The sequence below is a fragment of the Lampetra planeri genome, chromosome 3, assembly GCF_965212315.1.
Source record: "Lampetra planeri chromosome 3, kcLamPlan1.2.h2, whole genome shotgun sequence".
In the NCBI taxonomy this organism is placed as follows: domain Eukaryota; kingdom Metazoa; phylum Chordata; class Hyperoartia; order Petromyzontiformes; family Petromyzontidae; genus Lampetra; species Lampetra planeri.
In genome coordinates this window covers 24,752,871-24,776,201 of record NC_136109.1, presented here as the reverse complement: position 1 = coordinate 24,776,201, position 23,331 = coordinate 24,752,871, and the positions used below count along the sequence as shown (strand labels likewise).

The following is a 23,331-nucleotide window of genomic DNA, read 5'->3' as shown; positions in this document are numbered from 1 at the left end:
CAAAAAAAAAAACTTCTATAATTCAAAACCATGCACCCCACTCCCTTTTCTAATCTTTCTGCAAAGCTTGGAGAAATTCCTCTGAGTAACCTCACTCCTATAGGCATCAACAGATTATGTATGTAGATTATGTATGTATCCTTGGTTGCTGTACATCCCAGCCTTGAACATTGATTTGTGCCCAGATGTTAAGTGCTCTTGCCCATAACATCTGGGCAAGATGTTATGGTAATGCAATGGCATTTCTTTACCAAGCCTGCTGATGAGACCCAGATGATCTAAACAAATGAAGAGTTTTCTTGCTTCATATTGCAACTTATTAATAGCGGTGAGGAAAACCAACAAGCTGATGTTAACACGTTTTTTGCAGTTTTATCTATACAGAACAAAGTTCTGCAAATATTCGACCGAGGTGGGAATTCTACCGGATGAAGCACCCAGTTCAAACTTCAATGTACTTGGATACAATTAAATGTAAAGCAGTGAGGTTGATGAACTCAATGATACACTCCTGTCACTCGGTTACCAGCAGTCAGCCGCTTCCTTATCACGCTTCTATTGCTTCTATCATAGCTACTGTTTTCATAACCTCTATTCATTGACCTTGCAATATTGAGGACTCGGGACAACCACTGACTTTTGTCTTATCCATACTGCATTCAAGTCCTCTACTGCAGATCACGCTGTTTCTTCCCTCGCACTGTTCTACTTTGGAATTCCCTTTATTACAGTTTTGGTGGGTTTTTTTTCTGGCCGCTTGACGTTTTTGAGAATTTCCTCCCATGATTTTCTCCAAATTCTTACAACCTTTGTAAATGAATTCAACGTAGTTAACCGCTATCTTTAGTGATGTTTGGAGTTTGCATGTTCTCCCCGAGGTTGCGTGGACTTTTTCTCCGGGTCCTCCGGTTGTCCCCCTTCACATTTAGAAACATGCCTTGAGAGAATTAGGTTGTTAGACATTTCCACAAAAGCCAATTAAATTGGGCTATCACTTGTTGCCAGGTTGCTTCTGAAAAACAGCTCAGTGGGTCTTACCTGGTAATAAAACACTGTTGTTTTAATATAGTTTAAATTTCGATTTAAAGCTTTCGTGACTGCAGGGATTCATCTTCTTGGTTCTTTCGGTAAAGTCACGTAGAATGGAAATAATGAAACAATAAAAATAAAACATAATAAAATAATTCTCAACGCAAGCAGCCGTCCTCAGGTGAAGAACAGGTCAGACGCTGTCTTTCTGACAGACCTGTTCTTCACCTGAGGACGGCTGCTTGCGTTGTGGCCGAAACGTCGTGAGAATTATTTTTATTGTTTTATTATTTCCATTCTACGTGACTTCACCGAAATAACCAAGAAGATTAATATAGTTTGTTTGCTGCTGGCCACATGGAATTTTGGGCCCTGTGCTCAGTAACCGTGGTAAAAAAAAAACATTGTTGCAAAGGGAGCACTGCCTTTAGATTCCATAGCGCGCATAGGCACTGCGCTGTAAGGCGATTGGGCGCCGCTCTTATGCGCGCTACGCATTATAAAGGCGGCCGCGTCCACGCCGCGCACAGCCGCCATGTGCTTCCGGTGGAATCTCTTCCGGACGAAGTCTCTCGATTTTTTTATTCTTATTCGTCTTTAAACATTAAAAAAGGGGAAAACATTAACGCGTATATGTTGAAAACGACTGCGGTTTTACTTCGGTAAAACTAGAAGCGGGGTTGGATTGTAAAGGCGTAGACGCTAACGGATTATAACGCATCGAACGCAAGACAACAAAAGCCGTCAAGGATTTTTTTGTGGACATTTATAACAAAACTTAACAGCGTGGGTATAATACATTTAACGGGGAAGGGGGGAGTAACACAAGGCGTCGTCGTCTTCTTCACAGTGGCCACCACCGCTTCGCGAAGGTAAGGGTAAATAAAAATCGATGCTGGCGGGAAAACGAACCCCGCTGGAGGAGAGGGCGATGGGTGCGAGGCGAAGGCGGGAAAGCATCGAGACGAAGCCGGCGGCGGGGGGGGTAAGGGGGTAAAAGACATCGTCGTCTCGAGGAGTTAGCGGGAATGAAAGAGCCGTGCTGGGGCGGGGGGGCCCTCTCGCTCGCGGCTGTTGTCGTCGTCGAGGAGGAGGAGGCGAAGTTATTCCAGGTCATGGTCGCTCGCTCTCTCACCGGATGTGGAAGTCGCCCGCTTTTTTCTTCTTCTTAAACTGCGGGGCGAGAAATCTGTCGACTTCCCCCGGAAAAGGCACAAAGGCTCATCAAGGGGAGAGCGCGAGCGAGAGAGCGGACAACATTCGCGTAGGGTGGGGGATGGTGGTGGCAGAGGAGGCGGGGGTAGAGATGCATAATTAGAGATGCACACGATGAGAGAGAGACCCGGGGAGAGATGAGGGGCCGCCGATCCACACCGGCAGTCACTGCTGCTTCGATGATTGTTGGACTCCCAACTCGCGCGTGCTATTATTTTTGTATTTACCCATCATGTAAATATGAAAACGTCTTAAGACGGAAGCTTTGTGGTCTTCAACTAGTGGCGGGGGGAGGGGGGATTCATCCAGCAGTGGATTTACATCACGAGCATGTCACCACTCAAGTTATTTAAGATTTCCCCCCGTGAAGATTTCACAAGTTCTATGAACCACGTGCAGAAGTGCCCACCCTAGTATAGGGCCTTTTTATAAATTAAGCAATCTTATATTGGAAATTCACTTTACTCATTTTCAAAATGTTGCAATGTATAAACCCACTACATGGATATAGTTTACTTAAGTTGATTTAGTAAAAAAAAAGCTTATATTTTCGTGTGTAAAGATGTCAACTGGTTCCAGTCAAGTAAATTAAAGGCCTGCTGACAGGCGTACCTACGAAGCGTCGTCACCAATTGTATAAATCATAATGTGTTTATTTAAATATTTTATTATCTCTATTACTGTTACAATTAAGTTGGGGGACAAAATACACGACATTGGCGATAATTCACAGAAAGATATGGGCGGGGAGGGGGGTGTGTGGGTAGGCAAGGCCTAGCGGGTGGGTCGAGCCTCGGTCTGTGCTGGTGGAGCTGGCGGGCAGAGGAGTCGGGCCTCCATTAAGGAAACACCGAGGCTTCACGTGACGCAGGCCAGATGCTCGGCTGGGTGGGAGGGGTGGGGGGGCGGAGGGAGGGGTGGGGGGGCGGAGGGAGGGGTGGGGGGGCGGAGGGAGGGGTGGGGGGGCGGAGGGAGGGGTGGGGGGGGGCGGAGGGAGGGGTGGGGGGGCGGAGGGAGGAGTGGGGGGGCGGAGGGAGGGGTGGGGGGGGGCCCTTCACTCGACACGTGACCAATCGGCAAGTTAGATCGAGATTTGAAGTTTTCGTGACTGCAGGGATCCATACTCTGGTTCTTTCGGTAAAGTCACTTTGGTATAAAATAAATTAAGTCACGACGTTTCGGGCGCAACACAAGCGTCCGTCATCAGTTGGGACAACCACAGCAAGAAACAATTGCTCAAGTTTACTTAAGTGCCCACTTCAATTGTTTCTTGCTGTGGTTGTCCCACCTGATGACGGACGCTTGTGTTGCGCCCGAAACGTCGTGATTTAATTTATTTTATACCTACGTGACTTTACCGAAAGAACCAAAGAGTAAGTTAGATCGAATTTCACACGAGGTGGTGGCTGAAGAATTCATCACGCTGAGCAAATTCCACCCCTGTTCCAATGCAGGTTTCAGCTGCCCAACCCTGATTCAGCTGGGTTATTAAGTTTTGGCGACTCGTCAGTGTCAGCCCTGTCACCAATGGCTACACAAATTAACTGTCAGATTAGATTCTAGATTTGAAGCTTTTGTGACTGCAAGGATTCATATTCTTAGGTTTTTTTCGGTAAAGTCATGTAGGTAGGTAAAAAAATAAAAATTAATTAAAGTAAAATAAAAAAACGCCGTGATTTTTTTGTTTTACTTTCATTAAAAAAAATTACCTACGTGACTTTACCGAAAAAACCTAAGAATATGTCAGTTTAGATTTGGTGCTGAAGTTATTATATTGTAATAATATGTAACAATTTTTCGACCTCTGACGAATGAGAAAAAAATCTCGGGCAAGACTCACCGCATGCTGTAATCAATGCATTGTTTTACGTGTAATTAACATGTTTTTTTTATCTACGTATTTCATTAAAATTGTGTGGTGTTAGGGGATTTAATATAAACTGTTGCCTTTGATTTACAAGCATAAATCAAGACAGCCAACACTTTAACCTAGTTCGGCAGCGAAGACAGTGGTGTTTTTAATAACATTTTATAGTGGTACAAAAGGGTGGCAGGTTAGACAAATAAGGAGCGATAATAAGCAGAGGTGTGGACTCGAGTCATGTGACTTGGACTCGAGTCAGACTCGAGTCATGAATTTGATGACTTGCGACTCGACTTGGACTTGCATAACAATGACTTTGTCCCACCTATGAGATGTGGACTCGAGTCATGTGACTTGGACTCGAGTCAGACTCGAGTCATGATTTTGATGACTTGCGACTCGACTTGGACTTGCATAACAATGACTTTGTCCCACCTCTGATAATAAGAATAGGAACTTTGTTCTTGTAACGTTGTCAGGGCCACTCACATTTGCATTAGGGGCCATCCATTTAGTACGTACACAAACATCTGTCAACTTGACCCCCCCCTTCCTGTACGCACGCGGACTTTTACCCCCCCCCCCCCGAATCCTATAGAACGGCCGATATTTAATCCACGCAGAAACGATTAATGATTAATAATATTAACGTGTTTAAGCAAACAGATGGTCCACCGCCGGCTGCATTAATATTATCGATGCTTCACCCCCCCCCCCCGTTTGCTATGTGTACGTACACTGTCAGTAGACCTTTCCATACGCAAGCTTACGCATTTGGGTTCACCTCCCCCCTCCATGCGTACGTACTAAATGGATGGCCCCTTACAAGACATGGCTAACGAAAATATGGAACATTGAGAAAAATGCTGTAAGGGCTGTGTGCTTGATTTCACTTGGACAGATTCCAGTCTTTGCCGTTGGCTTTTTTCTCTTATTTTTATGAGCCTTGGGTTCCAGACACAAAAAATGTGGCGATGTGGAATGCTGGTTTTAGTAAAAAAAATGTACAGTAAAAAAGCATTACCGACATCGTTTACACATTTAGCTATTATCCTTGTTAGCGATTTTTTTGAAAGTTAAAACAAACCAGGGTTATGGCAGTATTTTTTATACTTTAGTGGTGTTTTTAATGCAATTTGTTAACTTTTTTTGCCTGGTAACTTGGCTTATGCTGTATAGTACATGTAGAATTCACAGGCCTTTGTCAATCAATTGCCGGAAGAATTCGTCATTCTGCGTCCATTGTCATACCTGTCAACCCGTACGGTTTACCCGTATTTTTGTACAGGGAAATTGAGTTTTCAGGTCCATACGGCTACAGCCGTTTCAATACGGGCAACACACAAATGTTGTCTTTGTGTTTCTCCCTTGTGATGATACTTTGTAGGGTGAACGTTGAGATTTATAAGGGCACGGGTTGGCCAATATAGTCTGAATTTGTCTGAAATAAGGTAGCCACTGATACGGGGTTGACAGGTATGCATTGTGGGGGTGTTTCTACAGTTCGCCATGCTAATCAGTACAGCTTATGTTGGGGGTCCCGGGAGTGGTCCTATGACCAGTTGAAATCTTATTTGCCATGGATTTTAGCCATGGTTGGAAACGAACTCGGGTATCTCATCTCACAGCGCAGTGTATTACCCAATGCATAACTGCACCAAATCAGTTCTTTGTAAGATGTAATTGTTACTTTGGTACAAAGAGACAGCTGCATTGACTAGACTGGCGCCAGTAAGAAATATGGTTTATTTCATTAGTGGACATTCTTTTAATTGAATGAATCAACAGATGGTGGAGTGCTATTTACAGTTGATTTAAATCATATACACATTTGCCCAGATTGTAAAATAAATTGCGTTATTTAACAAGTTCTCAACAGCCACATAGGTAATTGCAGCCGTAAAAAAAATCTGCTTGATTTATTTATTACATTTTAATCATGTTGGGCCTGGAAAGCTGCATTGAATCCAAAGGTACCCAATTAAATTCCTAGCCATGTTAGGTTAGACCTTGGCCAAGTTTCTAATCAACACGGAATTTATTGGTAAATTGCTTATGATGAGATGGTGAGCTTCTGCATATGCTAAACTTGAAAGTATCATAAGTGTGAGAATCGTCCGTGAAAATGAGACCATCTGTAGTGGTGTAATCACTATTTGGAGCTGGCCTTCACCTTTCATGTACCAAATTTGTTGGTGTTCCTTTAATTATTTTACATTTTACCACTTATCATCTCTCACAAGTGGGTGCCTTCTTTTGAATTTTCACAAGAGGTCATGTTTATTTTAACAAATGACAAAGTTTCCTATGAAGGAATTGTAGATTGCACTTTTACAAAAAAAAAACTTTATATTCTTTGGGTCTTTCAGTAACCTGCAAGCTTTAAGTCAACATTACTTAAGCCACGTGTTATATTTATGTTGCAGTGTGAATGTCCAAACAGTGAATGTATGCATTATGTAAGATGTTATTCTTTAATAAATATGCATTTTAATGGGCCGTTACTATAAATATGCATTTTAATGGGCCGTTACTATAAATATGCATTTTAATGGGCCGTTACAACACCCATTTCATTACTGGCAGGTGGTTGACCATCAGTCTGTGCATTCTTTTCTGGACGGCCACCCAACATCCACCTATATAATGCCAGGAGGGCACTACATTTATTTCTCTGCACTGGCTGTGTTGAGGTTTGTGAGATAGTTGCGGTAGCCTTCCAGACCTCATGGCCTGGTGGTCACCCAGAGGATATAACTGTCCGTAATCATTCAGGGTGCTCCCAGGCCAAACAAAATATAAATGTCTTCCTGTAGTTACACAGCATACAATTTATCTCGTAGAAATCCCTGCCCAAGCAAATAGGATTTTCGTTTCATTATCTGCCGGTTTTAATAAGCAGATGTGGGTAATTTCTTACTATAGACACTGATGTGTTTCAGTCCAGGTTTGGGGTCAGCATAACATTTGATGTTTCCTTGCCACTGCTGAATAATGCCTCTTTTTAGCAACAAATATTAACACTATTGCAGTAAAGCCTGATATAATGCGGCGCTGAATAACATCCACGTTATCGGCTACTCGTGTTATAATTGATAACTCTAGAAAGTTGCTGAATTGCACAAGTATCTTTATGGTGTAGAGCCATTTAAAGTGCCAATAGCCCGTCCTTGTCACCAACTTGTAATTTACATACCTGTAGTTGAAAAAAATGACATTAGATATCTTAATTTGGAGCTTTCGTGACTGCAGGAATTATTCTTTGGTTCTTTCGGTAAAGTCACGTATAAAGATAAAATAATAAATTAAATAATAGCATATTACGACGTTTCGATTGCAACACATGATGATTGCTTGTGTTGCAATCGAAACGTCGTAGTATGCTATTATTTAATTTATTATTTTATCTATATACGTGACTTTACCGAAAGAACCAAATAATAAGACATTAGATATGTTGTACAGTTTATCGGTATAGTACTCAAATTTACAAGTGAAATGCTGGCTCTGCTGCCCTCTGCAGGCGTATAATACAACAACGCTTCGATTATTATTACTCATGTGATTGCTGCTGTCCTTTCAAACATTCAACATGTAGTAAGAGTTGAGTTTTCAGGAAAGCCTAAATTGAGATATTCGGCCAATCCCTTGTAAGTATTGTGCGTGGATTGAACGCGAGTGCTTGATGGAACCATCTTTCCAAAGCACGCGTGTGTATGCAGGTGCACACACTTGTACGATTTGCCACGTTTCCTTGCGTACATAAAGTAACAAAATAAATTCGGAACTTTGCTGACGGTGTAATGAACTATATTATATTGGGCTTTTATTGTATTTTCAAACCTGGATTATTATTTTGTATCACGCATACATAATTGTAAGTCAACTAATGTATGGTAATAATAAAAAATGTTACACAATGTTTACTGTTGTATTCTCTGATATTAAATTCCTGAAACTTGAGTGGATGGGACAGAAGTGTGTTAAAATGATTTAAGATTGTTTTTCAGACCAGCCCACTTTCCAACATCTCATTAGTGTTATGGCCGGTTTCATGGTACAATTTTTTCAGCTTTTCATAAAATCCTGGCATGTGTACCAATTAAGATGCGTCATTTGTGCAACAATAATGGAGTGTGTAGTGACTTATAAACGTTTGCTGATTGGTGACCTGTATTATGCTGATTGAACGCAGATGTCGCTGGTGGACTTGGGCAAGCGCCTGCTCATGGCGGCACGGAATGGGGAGGACGATGAAGTCCGTTCCCTCATGACAAATGGCGCGCCATTCACTACTGACTGGGTTGGTGTCGCATCTCTGCATCACTTTTATTCGTAAAATAGATTTATAGTTTCATCTCTCAGGATTTGTGGTTTTATTCATCATCATTGTTGATATAATTTTTCATTTGTGTCATAAAGGCACATACACAAAACTGATCATGCGACAACATGGTTAAGTTGGAAAATGAATAAAAAAATAATGTTTACCAATCCACATATCATTTGAATTACAGAGTGGATTTTTTAAATATTCACCTGAGATATATATCCCCAACTCAATCATTATTACTATAATCATAGAATCTAACAGTCTTTCTGGTGTCATCAGTTTTCAAATAAACTATTTTGGTTTTCTCATAGCTGTTAAAGTATACCATAATCCATAAAGCAAGCAGAGAAATTCATCATGTCAAATTAATTTTTTTTCAGTTGGGCACATCGCCATTGCACCTGGCGGCACAGTATGGACACTACACAACGGCGGAGGTGCTGCTGCGTGCCGGTGTGAGCCGTGATGCCCGCACCAAGGTGGACAAGACACCACTGCATATGGCTGCCTCGGAGGGCCACGTTAACATCGTTGAGCTGCTCATCAAGGTGCTTTTAAAGTTATCCCGAGTAATGGTCAAAACCATAAATGATCACCTCTGTTAATGACACATTTATCTCTTCTTCATCGGAACAGAAAATGACATTGAATAAAAAAAAATGGTATTCCTCTACAATTTAAGTCTGATTAGCCACCTTGTGATTTATGAATCTGAAAATACAATGTTGGGATGGAATAGTATATGGGTGTGCAGCTTTTCGTAGTAAGGAAACGTACACCTATACAAAAAAAGTCCATTATACTCGAAGAGCAGAACAATTTCCTGTAACTTTTTCTTTTTGAGCACTTTAATTTCCAATTATTTTTACATTGCCTTGACTCACCCTATGCAATGTCCACACTATCACCTTTGTCAGCAACAATCAGCCTCCACAGACCTTTTTAAGTGTAAAACCACAATTACAACATCTTAATTCTATTTTAATTTGGCATACAGCAAATGCAATTTTGCATTGCTGCCCCTTTTATTCTCAAAACACAAAAGCCATGACCGCTACCTGACTACCCAGCCCAACACCCATCCTTGCTTTCCAGAATGGGGCGGAGGTGAATGCAAAGGACATGCTGAAGATGACGGCGCTTCACTGGGCTGCGGAGCATGGCCATCGTGCCGTCGTGGAGGCGCTAGTGCGCGGAGCTGCTGACACGCACACACTGAGCAAATTCGACAAGACAGCACTTGACATCGCCGCTGACCGGGGGCACGCCAACCTTCTATCCATCCTGCAGGTCAGGCGCTTTCATCTACCAAAGTACATAAGAATTTCAGGTTTTTGCAGTTTAAATGTTTGTTGAATGTTGTTTGTCTCGAAATAAAAATGTCTTCATCAGATATATACATATATTTGCCTGTTGTAGTGAATTTCTTGCTAAACAGAGCTGGGCGATACGGTTTCTCGCTCAAATTCAATATGATTTGTGTGGGGGGGCTGGGCTACTCAGAGCTTGGTGTGGTGATCAGGCAATTTCAGCCATGTAACTAAGTGTCTATTTTTTTGTGTTACACGTGGCTGGAATATGTTGGGTGATGAATTGTCCAGAAGGCAACGGTTCAATTTTCTTTGCCGCTTTTCAATTACTGCAACAACTTGCCAAAATCAACTGCTGCAAAGTAACTAGTGTTCTCTGTGCAGGAGGCCATGGCCAACCAAGTGAATACAAATCCACTAGAGCGTGCTGGCAGCATGGGCATTCCCGTGTCATCCCCACAAATCATCTTCAGCCCCAGCGGGATGATGAACATAGCAGGCCTTGTGTCTGCATCCAACACCAAAGCAGCCAGTAAGTATTTTAGTAGATCATCACTCGCTTAACTGTGCAATGGACAATGGATAAGGTTGGTTACGTCCGCACTAGGTGGCTGGTAGGGTTGTGAAGATGTATCTGGGTTACATTTCAGTAAAATTGCCATCCTTGCTGAATCTGTTTCTACATCCATCAATGTCTTTAACATATTTCTCATGCCAGAGGGAGGTGTGTGTAACAGTAATAGAAAGGGAAGATGGACCATAATTGTATTTTTGGTTGTTGATGTGAATACTTGATGTATACGAGTTCTGATATTATAACACAATGACACTCATGTGAACGTTCTCATGCAGTCTTTCAATTTTCAGCAAATAGCACAGCATTGGTTATGCTAAGTTTTCCTGCATTGCTGTGGAATCGAAAAATATATCGACAAACTGATTTGGAAGCAAACAGGCAGTGTAAATCACTAGTTGACGCAGGCTAGTGTAACTCCTTTCTCGTCACACTTAGCATTTCTGTTCTATTTTTGAAGGACCGAGTAATTACAGGCTGTTTTGGTAGAAATCATGGGTAATGTGTATAAATCTAGTTTTTTCAAATGTACTTCAGATTAAAGCAATACAACTTATTGCAGTATTTGAAGAGGAACCACCAAGGGATTGTGGCTAAGGTTACCCAGAGATTTTTGTAGTGTTATTTTTGTGACCTGGAAAGTAAGTTGCTTATACTTGTCAATGTATCATCACTGGGCAGTTTGCACTGATTGAAAGCTGGAGCATCAGCTGAAGTGTGCAAAATAGCATTGAGATATATATTCTTAGAATTACATAGACGAAAGGAGTAGCACATGGATCGGTGAACAAATGCAAATCAGGTGTCATTTATGTTTAGGATAGATTTGTGTGCTTTGCCAAGCCACATTAGAAGGATGATGGGCAAAGACTGGTGATGAAATTTCATCCAAAGGATGAAATGTGCCTGAAAAGACAACCGCTGCAGAGATTAGATCAGATCTTGGGGAGGAGTGCGATGGGTTTCTTGCATTGAGGGATAGTGAAACTTTGGGGAAGCCTTTATTTGGCAGTGGAAAGACAATTGATGATGAATGAAATAATTTTATTTGGGCATGATAAAGAGCCGTACATTTCTTGACCTATCTAGAACACCGATTCCCGCATCTCCGATTAGCATGGTTGGCTACGTACGGTGTGAAAGAAGTTCAACATACATACATACATACACTTCATATTAATTTTGCATGCGTATGGATCATTGCAACTCCACAGGCCTTCAGGCACTTGATCAGTCATTTGACCCTGGCTAATTGCAAAAACATAAATAAAATGATCACATGAAAACAAATGCTGTTGTTGGGACTAGATAATGGATTGTTTTAACGTTGTGTGTTTCTATGCATGGTTCAGCTGAAAGCTCATCCCAGAGTGTACAGTTCAGCAGCTCATCTACATCGGTGCTGGCCACACTGGCAGCTCTAGCTGAGGCCTCCGCACCGCTTACAAGTTCTCCCAACACAACTGGTACAGCATGTCAACACCTGCGTGTCCCACACATATTGAAATTGTGCTCCTCACTCTTTATTTACCTTGTAGTTATTAAACACCTTATGCATCAAATATTGTCATTATTTGTAGTGTACATGTCAGCATCAGAATAAAAAAAATTGTGAATTTTTTGAAAATAAATATAATCCACACAGTCATGTCGTCATGTGTGTGTGGGCTATGTACAACTTTCTTACTGTTAACGCATTTAGTTTGTACTAAAGTGGCTGCATTATTTTTATGGGGTGTGGTGGTGCTGTAGTTTGAGCACTTAGCTACTTACCAGAAAGCTAAAAGATGTTTTGCGCAAAATTGTGCGTCATTGTGACTTCCGCAGCATGCATTATGCAGGCCTTTCTCAGCCCATTTGCCACAAAACAAATGGGGTTTAAGAAATACAATTACAGTATTTTCACCTTTGTTACTAATGCAGCAACCTATGATTCAGATAGGTTGATTGCATAGGTCATGTGGGTGTTCTTTGAAAGTGGTGTTTTCTTTGTTCAAAAGAAATCCACTTGACATTTGCGTATTTTTATCAATGGGGTTGCTTTATCTAAGTACCCGCATAAATATGCTCCTTCAAGAACGGTTGCTTTGTTGTTTTTGAATTTCTTATTGACCAAAGCTAATTGGTTTGTGTATGTCATAGTAGTTGACGAAAGCTGAAGCAGGGTTAGCATTACAGAGACAGATTGCAAAAGCATATGCCTGCAAAGCCCATTTTAAGGCATTAACCTTGTTTTAAACCATACTTTTCAACGAAAAACTGTATATGCTGTAAAGTGTGCATACATGACATTGATGAGGTGGCACATGCGTGTAGCGCAGAAATTTCTAGACAATAGTTAGTGGATCATTTGAAGTTGTGACTCAAACCTGCTCGCTTGTGAGGTGGCCAGTAGAAGATAGTTCTTAACCTGTCTGTGCAGAACTTTGGGTGTTTTCACTTCCAGTTTCCACTCTCACCATTGTACGGGCAGTGGAAGTGCATGTCTGTAATCTAAAACTGTGTAGGAAAGGGTTAGTGGATCACATACATGTTGTGAAACACCCATCCCGTGGATATCAGTGCTATACCCGGGCTTGCCATTAAAAAGTAGTGCAGCAATGTCCACCACGCCTGTTCAGTCTGTATTGGATTGTGTTGCCCCCCCCCAACACACGTGGGTTTTCTCTGCATGCTCTGGTTTCATCCCACATCTAAATACTTATTAATTGACTGATAACACCTAACGCTTGGTTCTTTCGGTAAAGTCACGTAGGTAAAGAAAACTAATAATAAATACAATTAAAATAAAATATATTTTCTTTTTATTTATAATTTTCTTAAATTAAAATAAAATATTTTTATTTTATTTGTGTTTATTATTTTCTTTACCTACGTGACTTTACCAAAAGATCCTTGCAGTCACGAAAACTTCAAATGTAGAATGATAACACCTAGATATATGGAGAACCGCAGAGCTTGGGCAATTGTTGGTGCTGGCTGCCCACTAGGCTGCCTTCCTGCCTGTGTGCGGTTCCTCGTCCCTTCGAGTTGTTCTCTCTGGAAAGTGAGTGAATAGTGTGGGCATTACAAGTGGAAGTATTGTTATTGAAAAGGAATTGGTAAAAAGTTCAATGCAGCCACCTCTTAAGTTTCATTAAACTTGAATGAAGCTTTTATTTGTAAATAAATGATGTAAAAAAACACATGATCACAGCTGAGCCCAGTGTGGTTCAACACCCAAATATTGAATAGCAAAATGATAATATTATTGATATAACATAAAATAATACACTTGTGTTGCTACAATGACCAGTCTTCATTGTCAATCAATTTTCATCTTTTGTCAGTTAGCCTGGGACTGTGAGGTGGTTAAATACTCACATTACATCACCTAGCCAATGAAGTGGGTGCTATAATCACTATTGTTTATCATAAACATGCATTCCACTGCCTGCTCCTCCCCTTTTCCCCAACACCTCTCTACCACTCCTACCTTCCTGCAGTGGTGTCATCGGCACAGGAGACTTGGACGTGGCTGGAATCCCAGGGCCTGGTGGCCTCGCAGGCTCAGACTGTAGGCACAGATGGGTGCACCTCTACCTTCACAGTCAGTGAAGGTGGGAAGCTCTCGCTTAATTGGGGCAACAAGCAGCAGGGAGTGGGTAAGTGCGGCACAGGCTCGTTTGTTCCTCAATTAAGTATTGAACAATTTTGGATGTACCATATGTTTGCAAGCACAGATGCATAGCATAAAAATAAGAATGGTGTTTACTGCATGTCAAAAAAAGCCATTAAGGGATGGATTTAGATAGGAGCTTAAACTTCAGTCAACCCACCATGGCGCAGGTTGTGTTTACAAATCATCAGGTGTGTGAAACAGGTATTGGCTTAATTTGCCTTGGAATTGTGAAGATTGGTAAATTCAAAAAGGCATGTCTTATTTGGGTACGAAAATTAGGCAAATGTGCAGTGCAGTAATACCTGAATATATTTATCGTTCATGCATTGTGAAGGATTTAGTGTTATAAATGAAAAATTGAAAACATTGAAAACTAGCTTTTTTGCCTGTCCAAGGACGGGTGTATATTGCAGTAAATCTGAAATATTCAATAGAAAAATTGTTCAGCCCATGATTATTAATGAGGGGGGGTTTGCCCCATGTGGAGTGACGTCACCCACTAATGGTTATTGGGGAGGGGTGCGGCATGTAGAGTGACGTCACCCGCTCATGGTTATTAATGAGGGGAGGGGTGCGGCATGTGGAGTGCGCGACCTTGTGCGTTAGTGTAAATTTCCACGGGCATAGTAGGTAGATTATAGTAGGTAATTTTAATCATACCTGAAGTGTACAGTAACTACATTGTTTTTGCAGTGTTTTTAACATTACTAGATTGGTAAGAGACTTGTGGGTAGTTTGGAATGATCTTATGTTTGTGTATTTTTCGTGCTTGCACATGCCTGATTGTGGCTGCAGTGGCAGAGGAGGTGGTTACCACCGAAACTGATGCGGTGGATGCTGCCATACAGCAGGTGTCAGGGGTTGGAGGCCAGCGAGTCATCACCATCCTAGCGGATGGCGTTCAGCTGGGCAACCTACAAGCGGCGCTTAGTGGAGGCAGCATGGGCCAGCCTATCCTGCTGGCTATGCACAATGGGCAGCAAGGTCAGGACTTGATGAAACAAATGCGATTAAGCAAATTACCAAAAGATAGAATGTTTTGATATTTAAAATGTAGTTTTGTTCTTGTGGACATGACACTGCTCAAATGTGCACGGGATTAAAAATTGCTTCATGGATGTTTGTGGTGTATAAATACAAGCAGTGCACCTGGGAATTTATTTCCTGGAGTATAATACCTACTATCCCCCACCCCTCATTAATAATCATGAGCAGGTGACGTCACTCCACATCGAACAGCCCCCCTCATTAATAATCATAAGGTGACGTCCTCCAAATGAACACTCACCCCTATTCATAATAATTAGCGGTTGACGTCACTCCACATGGGGGGCCAATGCGCCCCCTCCTCGGCGTCAACTTACAACCCTCATTACAAAGGCAGAACCCTCACATGCGATCTCCGTAACGCTATTGAGACCTCAAAGTAAAAAGGACGTCATGATGAACAAGGAATTATAACCTTAAAATGAAATAGGTCTGTGTCACCACGCCCTTACAAATTGCACGTGCGTTCATGCAATGAATATCACGTCGCGGTCTGCTTTTCGCTTGGAAGTTTCAGATTTACTGCAATACACCCGTCCTTGGACGGGCAAAATGCTAGTCTTGCAATAATGTTGTAAAATTTTGACCTTAACTCAGGTGGGGAACCTATGGCTTGGCCCTCAACTTCATCCTATACGGTCCATGGTCATGAGGGCTGCCACTTGAAAATGGCCTGCAAATATTTATTTGTCACTGCAAGCATCTTCGACACGAATTTGGTACTCGACGCCAATATTTTGAACGTGGCAACACTTTATAAGTTTATCATGCTCAGTCACATCCCTCTTTGCAAGGGCTTTATATTACAAAAGTGACTCCACTGTATGTTTAATGTGTGACCGCCAATGTTCGCAAGTCCTATCCAGCCTTCAGTAAGGAAATGGTTCCTTACCCCTGCCTTCACACCTCGCACACTTGGGTGGTTGCAGTGTTGGCTGTCCCTGCGGGACACATGACAACGGAGACCACCAACGAACCATGTGAGGAGCCGAGGGAGCCACCGATCAAGAAATTGTGCGCTGCCCCTGTAAACAACCACAAAGCGGGCATTTCCAAGGCAAGGAGTGCAACAAGCCAAACCATCCCATGTGACAATTACACATTCATCCCACAAGATAAACCGTAAAGACGCAAGCAGTTTTTTCCTCATTGATAAAATAAAAGTTTGTAGCTTTGAAATAATGTTATCGATATGAAATTTTATTTGTACAATTTATTCAACGGAAGGTCCACAAGTGGTTAGACTTTGTTTGGTAAACACATTATTTTGGAATAGAAGTATTTATGAACCTCAGTTTTGCAAAACATTGTTATGACAGCTGGGGAAAAATAAAGATGGCTTGGTCTCTTCTTTAATTGCCTTCATAAGAGGCTCATGACGAATTTACCAGGCTATAATCTTGCAGTGAATGCAATAGATAGAGAATAAACATCTTGGGTATACGTGGGCGTATATTTACATGGGAGCCATTCTGCAACAATCATGTGTTCCATTTCACCCTCTATGCTGGTTGTTTCACCATTTTGAGTGTGTGAGCAATTGCACATACTTAATTGGGGAAGAGCTTCCAGGCCGCATTTTGATGGGGGCAATGAAGGGGCCATCATTCTTACAACACAATATGTTGTGTGTAGCTCATCTTCACCCACATTGCTGTTTGACATTTAAAACTATTCCTTTCACTCTTTACAGATCCACTTACACTCTTTGGAATTCAGAATCAAATTCCAGTATATACAAGTTGTTCCTTAGTCCTTTGTCAGTGAAATTGTGGATATTGATAAAAACATTGTGTATTTGAGGCCTGTAACAATGCATCAAGTCATTGTTTAAAACTATTATGAATTCAACACGTAGGTTTTCGTGACCAATATGATTAATTGATTTTTGGGTCAGATTGTGTTAGTAATATCGCCATTGTGTGTCATACACTCTACACAACCAAATACCTAAGTCACGTGAACAAACGAGCAAATGTATTATTGCTTTAGCACACCCATACATGCTTAGTGTTATGTCAACCCATATAATGTACCCGTATTCTTTTACAGGGAAACGTTTTTTTCATTTTTTGTGTCGCCCTTATGGTGGAACTTTGTGGGATGAACGATGAGATTTATAAGGGCACGGGGTGACCAATCAGGTCTGAATTGGTCTGTAATAAGGTAGGCACCCCCTGTGTTGGAGAGCAATCCACAACATTTAACAAGTTGGGAATACTTTTTCTAGTAGTTGCAGCCAGCATCATGAGCCATTTGCCAGAATTGTGAAAATGTCCCTCCAGCCTTGGGTCTAAGTTAGGTCGTGTGATATTATCGAGATGCCCCATAAGAGAGCTGGAAGCAGCAGGAAGTCGTGTATTAGCACGTCTGGCTTCGTACGGTGCGAACTACATACATAGTAGAGGTTAATATAGTTGCATAGAATGTTTTTATATGAGAACTTTACACTAATGTGAATGTGAAAATATTTGTGGCGATACAGGTTGGTTATAGGTTAGTTATACAAAATGCTTAGTGTTATACTAATATGGTGTTAGTTTCATTTGCTCTAAATACACTTTTGTTGAGGTTGTGATGTGCTTTCTTAATTAATTTCCAAGCCACACTCAGCCTCTAACTGGCAGGTTGGTTGAACTGATATTTCATTCCTCTTAATTTAAACAGATTCTATAATTAGTCTTGGTCAATAGCATTATGAAAATCAATCGAATGTCCTTTTTTGCATGCACGTTCTGCATAGCTGACACATTTCTTTGTCTATTTGATGTTCCTTTTTTTGTTCTTTCAATATTTTGCCTATCTTTCCTCTGTCTGGCCAACATCGCATTTACCATATATGCAATTCATCCGGTGAACTTGTTGATTTTGAGCGTTTATCTTTAGCACCAGTGCCAAATATTTCTGATTTTTTTTTTCTCCGTAAAATCTCGCCAATTTAACAGTTACTCCTGCAATATATGGGAGTTTATTTATTTAGTATGTTTTCAACTCCATTGTTTAGAGTATATTATTTGCTTTTTGTACTTAATGATCTTTTAATCATATATTATTGTATTTTGCGTTTTGACATGTTTAATCTCGTTAATCATCAGATGCTGTTTTGCCCAGTGTATGGGTGTCTTGATAGGAGAATTTGTTTTGTGGTTGATGGTGTCAGTGTGCATATTTTGGGTTGTGTCCAATCAGAATATCCAGGAATGGGAGGGTTTCCCTGCACTCCCATGGTAAACTTAAAGGACAGATTTAGGTAATTTAGGAATTCAGTGTTTTTATACTATGTGGCCAGACAGCAGGTGTGACATCCAAATATCTAAATTAATGCGAGGTTTTTAGTGCACTTGAATCTAGCGCTTGTGTTTTATAGGTTTCCACGTATAGATTAGCAATAACAGGAGACCAGAGAACCCATCTCCACTCATTTTTTTTGCAGAAGAAAATTTCCCCATAAAAATTTAATATTTAAGCAGTGTTCAACCAATGGTGGGATGTATTTAGATAATCTTTGAAAAATCACGTAACTAATCACATTCTCAGTAGGGTTACGTACAATAGCTTCCATGATGTTAATAAAGTTTTCAGAGTTAAGATATGAGGAGGTAGTTTTGATGCCATTGGTTTTATAAAATATTGTTTCTTATTGGGAATTGATGATTTGCTATTGTCTTAAGTTAAAATTGATTGGTCGAGTATCCTGTTTAATTGTAAGGTAGGTACCCTCATTCATTTAATCTGATTGTTATCATAAACACAAACAATTTACTGTATTGCTTACACGTAGCAAATGGTATTTACTTCTACTGAAGCCAACAGCATAACATAAATAATTTAATGTAAGTAGTTGACTATTACTAACCTATGTCACCAAAAATATATATTAATTTTACAACACATTGTAATTTCACACGGTATAATGAATACAAATGCATTAACCTCAATACATTAACATCAAACTGATTTTTTGTAAAAAAATTTAACACACAGGCTTTCGCGACTAATATCATCCATAAGTCTTTTTTGGGTTAGATCGCGTAAATATATAAATGTGTCGTTAAAACCCGCCACCACTCAGATTGTAAATGTTGTGGCTTGGCTCTCTAACACACCGGTGTGGTGTACTAGTGACGAATTGGCATATTCTGTTTATGTGACAACCCTTATTAATTGGCTGTGTCGGGTGGTGGCGGGTTTTAGCGACACATTTATATATTTACGCGATCTAAGCCAAAAAAACAGTTATGGACTTTCTGACATTATGCCACCCTTTTAAGGCCCCAGACTTAACCATGTTTGTAACTGATAGTTGAAAGTCTTTCCAAATTGTTAACTCTTGTGGTTTGCTGTCCAACCTATGGCTATCCTAAAGTAATAATAAATTGGCACATTTATTCACGTGACAATTTTATTTAATTGGGCTGTCAGGTGCGGGAGGGTTTGACACATTGCCTTCTGATATGATCTGACCCAAACATAAGTCATGAATAATGATTGATTATTCGTGCAATGTGATTTGATTTTTTTTATATGTTCATGTATTTGGTTCATACAAATCTTGCTGTTAGTGGTGCTACATTCACCACAGACAAATAAAATCAGCCTATTGAATGAAATTACGACCGCAAATTTCAGCCTTTCATTAAATCACGTTGGGGTGGTGGTTCACCTATGTTCATTGTCTTTAAACCTGTTAAAATAATAAATAAATAAGCTGTGTGTGTGAGAAGGAACATGGACCGGTACTTTATAACCACTGGTATGGCTGTGCTGGGCAATGTTACCCTATTCTGAAGTGATGGCATCTCTGTGAATCGTTCCATGCTGACCTTTCTCTCCTTTCCCACATCAATCTCTTGAGCAGAGTGTCAAGAAGGTGGCTGAGATGGAGCATGGAGGTTCCAGTGGGGCCATGCAACCAAGCCTGGACAAAGAGCTGCTGCAGAAACAGCTAGCGGAGGCTAACCGTAAAGCACAGGAGTTCCGTCAACAGCTGTTGGAGAAAGAACAGGAGGCAGATGCATACCGTGCCAAGCTTGAGGCCATGGCGAATGTGCATAATGGAAAAGGTGTGGAAAGCGCACCCACTGCAAACAAGGTAGCTACTGCTACTCCTTCCCCAACCACTGCCTCAAATTCCATCCCTACCAGTAGCTGTGAGGCGGTCATCTTGCAGAATGTGGTGCAGGTGACGGTGGAGGATGAGGAACCAGTTTCCCTGGAAGATATGGAAACTAATCCGGTTGATAATCTTGAACCGGTCACGGTGGAGAGCATGGAACCAGTTACTGTAGAGAAGGTGGAACCTGACACAGTAGTTGATGTGGAATCGATTACTGTGTTGACAGTAGAAGCAGACTCTGCAGAGAGCCTGGAAGCAGACATTTTAGAGAATGTGGAACCGGTCACTGTGGAGAATCTTGACCCAGTCCTGGAGGAGAGTATAAAACCAGAGTCGACTGAAAATGTGGAACTGGTTGTTGAGGATAATGAGGAACAGGATGCAGTCTTGATGGAGAACATGGAACCAGTTGCTGTAGAAGATGTGAAACAACTTACTATAGAGAGCGTGGAATCTGTCGCCGTGGAAAGTGTGGAATCTGTCGCCATGGAAAGTGTGGAATCTGTCGCCGTGGAAAGTGTGGAATCGGTCACCCTGGAAAGTATCGAATCCATCACCATTGAGAGCATGGAACCAGTAATAGAGAGTGTGGAATCGGTCACTTTGAAGGGGGTGGAAGCTGTTAACGTTGAGGGCGTGGAACCAATTACTTTGGAGGAAGCACCGGTTGTGCTGATGACGATGGAGGAGCCTGCTGTGACGGTGACTCAAGAGGAGGAGGAGGAGGAGCCGAGGAACAAGGAGACTCTCGAGGCATGTGGTGACATAGCCCCACAGCAATATGAGGCCACCCAGACAGAGTCTGAAGTTGCTGGGAAAGGCAGTAATGAAGACGGGCAGGCGTACGAGGGAGCCGTGGACATTAAGACTGACCCTGAGATCGAGGAAACCATGGACACCACCACGGCCATGCTGGTGGTTGTGGAAGAGGCCACTGTTAATCTAGAAGCCATCACAGTCGTCAAAGAATAAAGTCCCATTTTATATTTTTTACAGCTACGAATATACATACAGGACACTTTTTTATGTTCTTATCGACCTGAGAACAAGTGAGTTGGCAATTGGTGATTTACAGGTGGTACGGCCAGATGGTTGACATGCCGGTTTGATTCAGTCACTGCAGTGATGCATGCTGCTTTTGAGACTCATGATAGAACTACCATGAATTATACCATATGCTGCAGGTCTTGGATCAAATCAGTTTTTTAAAGGAGACTGCAAAATGGTTGAGAAAAATAATTACATGATACACATCAAAGTCCTTCAGTTGTCTTTGTTTTAATTGCAGAATTTAAAAGTTTAGTTCCATGACAGGTTCTAGTGTACATTGATGAAAACATCAATTATTGTGAGCCCCACCGTGCCTTAAACACATGCCACATGTATGCGCTTACAATGTGTTTTTCATACTTTTGTTTCAGATTTTATTTCTTCCACTGAAGCACTACAAGTGCTACTTACAATAAATATATAAGGTATATTATGCTACAGAACTGATTTTGATTAAATTGCATTTTAAACACCATTTTGAGATCCAAGACTATGTCGTATGTAAACCTGGTTATGTGCAACCTCCAATGAAAATATCACCAAAAAAAAAACAATTTGCTGTATCACAACTTCCATTCAGACTGGAGCAACTTTTTACTCGACTCGGTTATCCACCGTGCAATTCGCACAAGGCTTAAAAGTGAATTACATGAAGCTTAATTTATGGAGAAAGCCTGTAAAAACAGGTGAGTTTTAAGACATTATTTAAAAAGTGTAACGCTCAGATTCGCTAATGGACTGAGGAGGAGAATTCCACAATCGTGGAGCCTGGCTGCAAAAATCTCCATCTCCCATAGAACAAAGTCTGGTCTGTGGAATAATGAGTAGACCAGAACTAGCAGATCTAAGTTTTTGCAGTGAAATATAAAACTTGAGCAATTCATTCAAGGCCATAAACATGAGAAGAATCTCAAAGTCGATTCTGTAATTTACAAAGGGCCAGTGCAGTGAGGACAATGTGAGTAATATGGTATATCTGAACTATAAGTGGCAGCATCAATCCCCTGACAATCAACGGTCGCTGTTAATCCGCTGCAGCCAAGAGGCACCTTCACCTAGCAGGCACCCTTATAAAGAGAACCTGCTAGGCTGGGTCAACCTTATATAATCACATCACATGTCCAAATATGAGAGTTCGTGCATTAGGCAGCAAACCACGTGTCACTTTCTCAGAGTAGTCTTTGGGTAGACAAAGTAATCCCATGAGTATCCTAAGAACAGCCTTCATAACTTGGTTTAATGTGAACATGGTAAGACTTTACTATTGTGTCCAGGTCTTCTTGTAGCAGTGATGTCACAAATGTTAGCACTGGTAATACAACTATAAAACACTCCTACGAAAACTTATGTACAAATTAGAATGCTAAATCCTGCTATTTTGTTTCAAAAACAAAACCTTGGTAATGTGTTACTCCCGTGATGATGTAATGAAATGGCATAATTATGACCTCATTCAATAGTTTAAAATTGCAAAACAGGTTTACTTGTATGCATATTTTATATAAACAATCCCATCAAATTTCATCTGAGTTCCGTGAACTTAAATTGTGGGGTTCTGAAATGTTCACGCCGTAACAGGCCTTGTTTATATTCCCTATTCCTTCCTTACTGAAAAGACCATCTCTAAGTCTCCACTCGGTTTAATAATTCAGTTTTTATTTTACAAACATATCCTAAGTGCCCATAATGTACGATTCATTGAGCTACTAGTTATTTCATCTTCCATGTTTGCACCATCCTAAATGCAAGTTGGTCTTATGTGTTGTCATGAGTCTTAATATAATATGTACAATGGCTTCGTACATAATTGAATGTGGTCAGTGCTGGACATAGAGGTGGGGCTTTCGTCGCTACATTGTGAATTCAGCCTAGCAATGCTACATCTACACCTTTACCTTTTGAGCACGTGGCATTCAACTTTAGAGCATAAACCAGCCTGGCACATTATGTTGATTTATCACTGCCTTCTCCACATCACCATCATTGCTTACATTTATAGAGCGCCTTTAACCAGCAGGGCGAGTTGCTTTACGACGTTACGTGGTAATTTAGTACTCCTGTATTCCAGAGTGGTGTGTTTTCCAGTGATTTTTTTTTATGGTTTTCATAGCCAAATGCAGTGGTGTCTTCAC

General features: G+C 41.0%; 1 protein-coding gene across 1 annotated transcript; it reads left to right on the top strand.

Annotated features, from left to right (window-relative positions):
• Window positions 1–1,555: 1,555 nt before the first annotated feature.
• Window positions 1,556–22,718, top strand: LOC144742197 (uncharacterized). Its single transcript, XM_078624668.1, has 10 exons — window positions 1,556–1,901; window positions 8,304–8,411; window positions 8,822–8,989; window positions 9,537–9,731; window positions 10,136–10,283; window positions 11,678–11,791; window positions 13,811–13,969; window positions 14,782–14,970; window positions 15,963–16,090; window positions 19,892–22,718. The coding sequence occupies exons 2-10, from the start codon at window positions 8,304–8,306 to the stop codon at window positions 21,119–21,121; spliced, it is 2,439 nt and encodes an 812-aa protein (XP_078480794.1). The 5' UTR covers window positions 1,556–1,901; the 3' UTR covers window positions 21,122–22,718.
• The last annotated feature ends 613 nt before the right edge of the window (window positions 22,719–23,331 follow it).

Bases quoted from the DNA above. Each gene is read 5' to 3' on its own strand.
- LOC144742197 (XM_078624668.1), top strand. From the start codon at position 8,304: ATGTCGCTGGTGGACTTGGGCAAGCGCCTGCTCATGGCGGCACGGAAT. The intron at 8,990-9,536 runs GTGCTTTTAAAG...CTTGCTTTCCAG, and splicing joins TCGTTGAGCTGCTCATCAAG to AATGGGGCGGAGGTGAATGC. The intron at 14,971-15,962 runs GTCAGGACTTGA...GGGTGGTTGCAG, and splicing joins TATGCACAATGGGCAGCAAG to TGTTGGCTGTCCCTGCGGGA.